The 8,956-nt window shown below is 56.0% G+C and overlaps 1 protein-coding gene across 2 annotated transcripts in view; it reads left to right on the top strand.

The window, feature by feature from the left end:
• The first annotated feature begins 352 nt into the window (after positions 1-352).
• Htra3 (HtrA serine peptidase 3) overlaps positions 353-8,956 on the top strand; it is a 30,128-nt gene continuing 21,524 nt past the window's right edge. The window contains exon 1 of one of the 2 annotated variants that reach the window (XM_036201538.1): positions 353-1,186. In XM_036201538.1, coding sequence (XP_036057431.1) covers positions 397-1,186 — 790 coding nt within the window. In that variant the 5' untranslated portion in view covers positions 353-396. The remainder of the gene's footprint in view (positions 1,187-8,956) is intronic. The other variant, XM_036201539.1, reaches the window with a different exon arrangement.

Below are 8,956 nucleotides of genomic sequence, written 5' to 3'. Positions count from 1 at the left end.
TGAGGCAGGGTGAGCTGGGGCAGGTTGAGCTGAGGCAGGTTGAGCTGAGGCAGGGTGCTTTCCTGCTCCTTCACTGCCTGGTATTTTGGCACTTCCAACAACCCTGAGGTGGGAGGTGCTTACTCCTCCTTGTCGGAGAAGAAACTGAGGCACACCAGTCAGCAACCAGAGTTCTAGATCGGGGAGAGCACAGAATAGACCCCCCAATAGAAGGCAGATGGGCCCCCTCCCTAGCTAGGGGCACACCCTCCAGCTGAAGCTGGGAGGAGGGGGGCACCCAGCTGCTTCCTAAGCATCTACCCCCAATGTCCCCAGAGAGAGTGATGCGGAACAGGAGGGTCTGGGTTTGGGGCCTTCTTCTATGGAGGAAAGCTGGGGACAGATTTTGGTCTTGTTATGTCTCTGGGGTTGTGGTCAGGTCCCTGGTTAAGACTGGGATACTCCATGGCAGCTCCTCTTCTCCAGGCCTTCACCATGGGCTCCCAGACCTGTCACCCAAAGTGCACCCCCCCACCCCACCAGGCAGGCCCGGAGCAGGAGGCGCCGGGTGGGTCCCCACTAGCCGGGGCGGGGTCCCGTGGGGCTGGGGCGGGGCTGACGGCGGGCAGGGCCGCCCCTTCCAGCGAGGGCGGGCGGCCTTGGCCATTAAAAGCCTGCAGACGGTCGGCAAAGGAGAGGCCCGGGTCAGTCCCCACACCATGTCCTTGCGCTCCCGGCCAGAGTGCGCCTGAGCTGCCCGGGGCCTCGGTGTTTCCGCGGGTCTCGCGCCGCCGCCTCTTTACGATGCAGGCGCGCTTGCTGCTTCCCGCCGCGCTGGCCGCGCTGGCCACGCTGGCTGTGTTGGCGCTGGCTCGGGAACCCCCGACGGCGCCGTGCCCTGCGCGCTGCGACGTGTCGCGCTGCCCGAGCCCGCGCTGCCCCGGGGGCTATGTGCCCGACCTCTGCAACTGTTGCCTGGTGTGCGCTGCCAGCGAGGGTGAGCCCTGCGGTAGCCCCCTGGACTCGCCGTGCGGCGACAGCCTGGAGTGCGTGCGCGGTGTGTGCCGCTGCCGTTGGACCCACGCAGTGTGTGGCACGGATGGGCACACCTATGCCGACGTGTGCGCGCTGCAGGCCGCCAGCCGCCGTGCCCTGCAGATCTCCGGGACGCCGGTGCGCCAGCTGCAGAAGGGCGCCTGCCCCTCGGGTAAGCTCCACCAGGAATCCAAAGGCTTGTTCTGAGGAAACTGAGGCCCAAGGGGATGCCGCCCGCTCACGGAGTGCTACTGGGCAGCCTTTTAGGAACAGTTAAGACAGTCCTCTAGCCTTCTAGGTGGAGAAACTGAGGCCCAAAAGGTAAATGCTATCCCCAAAGCCACAGAACAAGTTGGAATTGAAAACTAGTGTGGCATCTTGGTAGTGTCTGGTGGGCTGAGGGCTCTGACCCAGCCACTCTCCTGTTTCTTATAGTCCTCTAGTGGTGAGCAGTCCTTTCCGGTCTCTGTCTTCAATTTCTCTCTTTGGGTTTGCTTTTCTTCTGTCTGTAGCTGGGCAATATGGGGCTACAGCCAGTGTGTAACCCACAGCCTCAAGGCTCCATGGGTACAGTGTATAGGAAGAGACTCCTAAGACAGCCTCCTCTGGTTAGCAGGTGGCTCTGGGTCACTTCTGACCTTGCAACGGAACCCTGTACATCCAGGAAACTGCCAGAAAACCCTGCCAACCTGCTTCTTGTCTGGGGCATTGTTTAGGATGCCAAGCTTTGCCCTTGGTGTGATGGGGATTCAGTGGCTGATCCTCAATGCAGATCAGATCACCCAGCCCCAGGCTCATGGGGAATCAGACCCCTGTGCAGCCTTAGCCTGAGGTCATATGGGCTCTGCTGGGCACTCAGAGGACACCTGGGAACCAGGCAGAGGGTCATCTAGGCCATCTCTTGGAGAACAAGGCTGAGTTTTCTCTGTGCTGTGTGGAAGGCATCCTGGAAAGACGCACTGGCATGAACAGACTCTTGTGGGCTTGGCTGCAGTGTACTGGACACATTGGAAAGTGCAGGTAGCTCAGAGCTGGGTAGGGATGGGACTTGGTGGCTGTAAACATAGTGCCAGAGGCTGGCTTTGCCCTGTCAGACAGAACGGTTGCCTTCTGAGCACTCAAGTGGCCCCCAAAGGCTGAAGGGGCTCTAGACAACCATAGGCCAGAGAAAGAGTGACAGGCACGGCTCTTTCCCTGTGAACACCTGCCTTCCTCTCAGGCTGGGTGGCCACAGGTGCCCAAACTGGAAAGTGTTATGTAGGATTCTGTGGACCACATGAGTAAGCCATTTCAGGAGAGTTGGGAGGAGGATATCCTTATCTGTTTTATGGTATCGTAATGAAGTATGGGAGACTAGGCAGGTTATAACAAACAAACATTCATGCCTCATAGTCTGGGACCTGGAAGCCCATGGTTGAGACCCAGCCCTGATCCCCCAAGGGGAGGCTACTGTGCACTCAAATGCCATGGTGGGGCAGAAGGCAAGCACGTGACATGGGTGACAGACCCAAGGGGGTGTGGTACTGTTTACAAAGGCCTTAGTCCCCACTCATAAGTGGAAGTATCTTATAGGGTCTACACCTACATTTTGGAGGGGTGTATGTTGGTATGGGTAGGGTCACAGGTCACATGAGAGACAGCAGCCCAGTGCTCTCTTTGCTTGGGCAGTATAATACATTACAAGGACACCCAGGGTGTGCTGGGCACTGGTTCTTTGTGCCCATCTTGGGCCTTGCTGTCTGAGGTGCAGAGGGTTCTGGGTGGCCAGGCACAGGCTCTCCTCTGCTCTTCTACTACCATCTTGGTTGTATTTGGTGTACCCTTCCCCTGGTCTCCCATGTGGCTGATACTGTTAGCATCAGGCTCCGGGCAGAGATGGGCAGGGACAGTGGTGGGTTTCTTCTTCACAGACTGAGCCATTTGTGAAAAATCCTTTCTGTGTCTGGCTGTCCCTTGATTGGTAACAATGTGTGGCATGAAGCAGACCCTGTTAGTGTACTTGAGAATTCTAGACCCTAGAGGGCACAGAGAAAGGAGAGAGAAGGAAGTCAGCCTGAGGATTAGGCAGGTATCCATCATTAAGAATGGCAGAAGTGGCTGAGAGTCTGCGGGTGTTGGCAGGACCCCGGGCTTCCTAGGCCCACTGTCTTTAGTTACATCGCTTCATTGTATTCTGGGTACTCATCCATAAACAGTCTGATGACAGGCCTGAGAGAGACCCGTGCAAGGAATATTTAGCCCCAGCGCAGTGCATGCTGGGACTCAGTGTTACTTCCTGTGCTGGGAGCACTGTTGCTGCTGTGCAGTGGGGCCCCTAGGAGAGGGGCTGAGTTGGGACAGTGAACGGGTGAACGGGGCTCTCTAGAAAAGATGGGGAGGGTGGAGAGGCCTGGTCAGAGCAGAGACCAAGATCTGGTCTAGAGCAGGTCACCATCAAAGCTCAAGGTGCCAATGAGTTGGCAGGAATTGAAGCCAGAGAAGAAGGGCCCATTACCAGGGATGTTAACAAGCCAGGCTCTACCACCCATCCTCAAAGGGCCAACTAAAGCAATGTGGCCACATTGGGAAGAGGAGCAAAGAGGTCCAGTGACAGCTCCCCAAGTCCATCTAGGGGTCCTGACAGGAGATTTAGGTTTAAATAGAGGGATAGAAGTATATACAACCAAGCAGCTCCCATCCATCCTTGACCCGTCGTTGTCTCCACTCTGGTCTCTCCTGCAAGGTGGCCTGATGCATCCCTCTCACTGGCTGCAGCCTTCTCCTTCCAGCGTGAGATTCCTGGGGGAATTTCAATTTCTCACTGCCCATTGTCTCAGTAGTCTGATAGTCAGAGGAGAGGCCCAAGGTCCTTCAAAAAACGCTATCATTCCAGTCAGGATGATATCCAGCTAGACATGGCCAGTGACCTTGAGCCTGACACTTGTCCGTCATGCACTTTGACCTGGGTGGTCCAGATACCTGCTTACTGCCCGGGACATGATTCACAGAAGCACCCTGTGCTTCTCTGCCGCTCTCTCCAGCTGCTCAGAAGTTTTACACACTAGTGCCGAGTGCCGGCTCACTCCTTGCAGATGGAGATTGGCCGAGGCAGCCTGGCTGTCTCTAACTGGTCCTCCCAGCTCAGCTGACAGCACCGCCCCAGGACATTGATGTCTCAGCCTCTATCCACTGCACCTGTCATCGCCTCCTGTCCACTGTGAGTGCGGTCACTAACCAGCCTGACCACAAACCACAACTCCCAGATGCTCCAGGCTCATGCATGTCTTGGGGGCAGGGAGAACCGGTGAGCCCCACTTGAGGCTGATGTCTGAGAGGAGGAGGCTCCTGTGGCATGGGGGTCTCAGAACAGATTGGGTAGCAGAGGGAGACCAAACCACCATTGGCTTCTGCTGGCTTCCACCTTCCTTATCGTCCCTGCTCAGTCTGTCCTGCATGTTACCAACAAGACCCCCTCCAAGTCACTCCCCACACTTACCTGGACTCTCAGGCCCTGTGTCTGCCAACACACACACACACACACACCTCCATTGCCATCTTCTGGGACCTTCTCACCCTCCGGCCACCTTACTGTTCTTCCTCCTTCCTACCTCAGGGACTTTGCGCATGTTCTGCCCACCACCTCTGGTTCCCTCCCTCATCCTCACCTAGTAGGGTTCCTCTGCTGGGCTTAGATGTCCCACCACCCTGAACTGTGCCTACCACCATGCCTCATGGCTAGGCCTGTACCACCTGTCCATTGACCTGTCTGTTCTCTCTGCTGCTTGCTCACTCTCAGCCCCGTGGCAGCAGTGGGTCCAGCACCTGGCTGCACACAGTAGCTGATGTTATATGAATATCTGGACCCACGGGTCCCTGTAACTTTCCTGGTCCCTATATTAGATGGTTCTGGTGGGAATGATGGGAGCTGATGGGTCCCACCTGCATGTTAGAAAGTATTCTCACGAGAAGGGTCCCTTTGCTAGGATGACCTGCACCCAGGGGTCTGCTTGCAGGTGGCTGCCTGCTGGCTTCCCAGAGTCCCTGTCCCACAGCCCCTCTGTGACAGTAGACACCTACTTGTTTCTGGAACTCAGAACTGGGGGGCTTTGGGGCAGTTCCCACCCAGATTTAACAGGCAGCTTTTAATGTGCAAGGCTCTGCTGGCTTCTCCAAGCCTCTTATTTAAGAGCTTTGGATGGCTTTTGTGTACACTCTTCTTAGCAGCTTCTAGAGGCTTGGAATTCAGCATTTGGGATTAACCAGGCAAGAAGATGCATCCTCTATCTGCCCCACTGCCTGCTGGGACAGCAGAACTGGACAGTGGAATGGCTGTGGGTGAGGACTAGCAGGGTTCCAGTGGCTTCATACATGTATTTCATGGTGGATATGATTGGAGGAGCTTCATGACCTGTGAGTCCAGAAGCACTGCCAAACCTGGGTCCCTTTCTTCATCTACCTCCAGGGCATGCAGAGGTGGCCATGCAGAGGAGCTGTGTGGGAATCATGCTGCCTTGACAGAGTGGCACTCACCATGCTGGTCTGCCTGCTGACCCTTGTGCCCTACATCACCAAGAGTCTGTGTGTGCTCACTGGCCTATGGGATCTCTGGACACAGTGAGGCAGGTGGTCTCCCTGTCCTTCGCTGTAGGCCTCAGACCTGTGCAGATGTCACAGCAGGCTGGATAGGACATCTACAGCCTGCTGTTTTGAGGGAGGTGGTTATCAGAACCCCTAGGATCAGGTGTCTGGACTCCTGCCATAACCTCTGAAGCCTTGAGCTCATCATGGGAGATAATGTTGGGGTACAAGGACAGGTTCTGATGCTGTACAGTGTGCCACCCTAGGGCTCTCAGAGAATGGGAGAGCTTGCCCCCAGCCATGATCCTCCTGACTCCCTATTGTTGGTCTGACATACCATGGTCCTTGAGCCCCATGAGGAGGTGGCCACTCTGGAGGACACTGGTGAGGAGGTAACTAAGTTACGAGAAACAGAATGCAGTCAGAAGCCCCCCCTTCTTGGGGCTGTGGAAGCATGGCCGGACATGTATGCTTCAACTACATGACAGGCCTGGGGCACCACAAGCTGTGCATCTGTATACCTGTGGTACCAGCATGGCCTGCAGCCACACAACCCTCCAGTAGAGACCTCAGGACCTAACTATCCAGGCCTTGTCTACTCCATAGCCTTACCTCCTGTCCCAGCTCCAGTCCCAGGCTCCTGCTCACCATGTCACTTGCCTTTGCACTCACAGCCCCTTTGCCAGATGTGCCGATGCCCCATTCCTCAAGGCCCAGGCCAACAGGGCACCAACCCTGAGGTCACACTTGTACCTTCACAGAGAGTCTCTCTAGAGCACTGTTTCTCAACCTTCCTAATGCTTTTTTAATACAGTTCCTCATGTTGTGGTGACTCCCCTCCACATTATTTCATTGCTACTCCATAGCTGTAATTTTGCTACTGTGATGAATCGTAATGTAAATATCCGATATGCGATCCAAGGGGGTCACAACCTACAGTATCCCCAGTGCTTGGGAACCCGGGCTGGGCTGGCCCTGGAAGTAAGCAGGGAGAGTGGAACACACAGCTTCAGCCCTGCCTTAGCTTTCCTGTTTGTCCTCCTCCTAAAAGCTTGCCTGTCCCTAAGTGACCCATGTCCCCCTGGCCACAAACATCAAGATCTCTCTGTGGTTCCCAGGGAGTAGTACTGCTGCTGTCTGTGGTCAGACCCAGGTCCTGCCTAGGGAATTGAAGGTGGGGAGAGCCGCTGTCCAGCTTGGGGTGCACAGACCACACACCACCTCTCCCTCGCAGCCACAGCCCAGGGTACCAGCCCAGGTGCAAGGTATCAAGCACAGCACACCGGGCACAGGGCACCAGGCCCAGAGTCGGCCTCACTGAGCTCTCCAACGCTGATACAGTGGCTGGTTTATAGGTTGGGAAACAAGGCTTAGAGAGATCAGGTGGCCTGCCCGAGGCACACAGCCAGATCCCTAAACCTAGGTACATCCCAGCTCTGTGTTGCTCCTTGGGAGGGTGTAACAGCTGGTTAGCTTCCAGGAGAGCCCAGCCTTGACCTGTCTCTGGCTTAGGGCCAGCCGTGGCGCCTCTGGCTGTGAAATTCCAGGCTCTGCTAGCTGAGTCAACCCTCTGGAGGAGGTGCTTGCTGCCTGCTTGTGCTGTGAGGCTAGGCTCCGTTCACAGAGATTCCCAGCTGCCCTTATGGAATGCCCTTCCACCTGTGACTGAGTGGGGAGGGGCAGTAGAAATCAGCGAGTGTGGGGTGCTCAATGCTGCATTCAGTCATCCGGCACCAACTGCACAGCAAACATGTGCCATGCTGTCCTCCATTAGGCCTCACACCACACCAAGCCTGCAAATTCATAACCTCAGCCGGCTGGTGACCCAGGGAGGGATGTCACTGTTGTCCCCCGTAAGAGAACTGAGGCACAGTGGACTCGGGAGACTTGTGGGATCTTTCTGTTAAGAAGTGGCAGAGTTGGGGGACACCGTTGAAGAGCCAGATGTGGGGATAAGAACCAGGCTCCTTTACCTGCCGGACTGTGTGCTGGCTTTGGGCTGATGCACACAGTCGTACGTATGTGTTTCACACTGTACAACTCCAGGGGATGTGGGTACGGATCCGGATCCCTGTTAATAGTGCCGATGGAACCGTGTAGTGTACAGCCTCTGTGACGGTGTAGGGTGTCCCCGTGGGGTGTCGTGGTCATTCACTTTTCCATTCTGTGCTTTCGTTTCTTAATCTCTCTCCCGCGGCAGTTATGACTGTCCATAGCTCACACACCATCCTGCTTGCGGGTCACCCCCTGTCACATAGGCAGGCATGTTGGAGATGGAGCCCCCAGGCCAGCTTCCCTCCGAGGGTTACTTCTTACAGCCCTTCCTCTCCTAGGAACCCCTAGACACCTGGCCCTGAGGGCTGTGCTCTGTGTCAGGCTTTGGAACAAAACTTCCGGGCCTTCAGAGCCTGTTTATTTTTGAAAAACAACAAAAAGTAAAAAAAAAAATAAAAATAAAAAATAAAGATCCAACAGCTGAGTGTGCTGAGACCATGGCCTTCAGAACTTGGCTCGGCCTGGCATGGGGGTGGGGCTGTTAAGAAACCCCAAATAAACAGAGCTGTTTCCTGGCCCGGTTCATGTGGGAAGGCTGTGGTGGGGGCTTGGGGCCCTCTGTGTGACTCATAGTGACTCATCTGAGAATGGGTTTGGATTAAAGGGCCATGCCTGGCGGACTGCAGGGTTCCCTGACCTGGCGCAGGGCTAGGCCTTCCATTCTAAGATGGCATTCACACTCAACCTCAGTTTTCTGGGCTGTAAAATGGGCCATGTCTGTTGCTCTGGGGTGTGTGGGTGGGGGTCTAAGCTGGTGTCTGGGCTAAGCAAGCTCTGGCTTTGCCCTCTCCTCCCTCCTTCTAGGAAGCTCATGGGGCTGCCTGCTGGGCTATCACCTCTGGGCTGTGGGGTGAGCCAAACTTGTCTCTGTGCTGGGGCGCTAGTGCTGGGGGATAGGGACCATGTGTAGTATCTCTTCGGTTGCTCTGAGGTCCTGAGCATGAAAAGCCAGCTGAAAGCAGATCGTGCTGTCCTGGGCCCTTGCTCCAGGCCTTGCCATCTCCTCAGTTACCTATCGTGCAGAATCCTAGCTGATAAGGTCCTTTTGAAGGTCAGGTCTGGAATAACAAGTGGCCTGGGAGCTTGGAGCAGCACCGTGGTGGGTCTTCTAACTGGCTTGAACCTCCAGGTCAGCGCCCAACAGGCTGGGGACACAGGGGCTGGGAGGCCTTGGCTCCTGCCTCAGTTCTACCACTACCCATAGCGGGCCTGGCAGGCCAGGTGGGCAGAACCTGGGGAGGGGTCTGTAGGCTCTGGAAGTGCCGAGCCCCAGGATGGACTGGGCAGTGAGGCAGACAGGGTGATTTGTTCTCCATGCTGTCTGTGAGAA

Source organism: Onychomys torridus, chromosome 10, assembly GCF_903995425.1.
Source record: "Onychomys torridus chromosome 10, mOncTor1.1, whole genome shotgun sequence".
In the NCBI taxonomy this organism is placed as follows: domain Eukaryota; kingdom Metazoa; phylum Chordata; class Mammalia; order Rodentia; family Cricetidae; genus Onychomys; species Onychomys torridus.
This window is presented reverse-complemented; position numbering and strand designations above follow the sequence as displayed.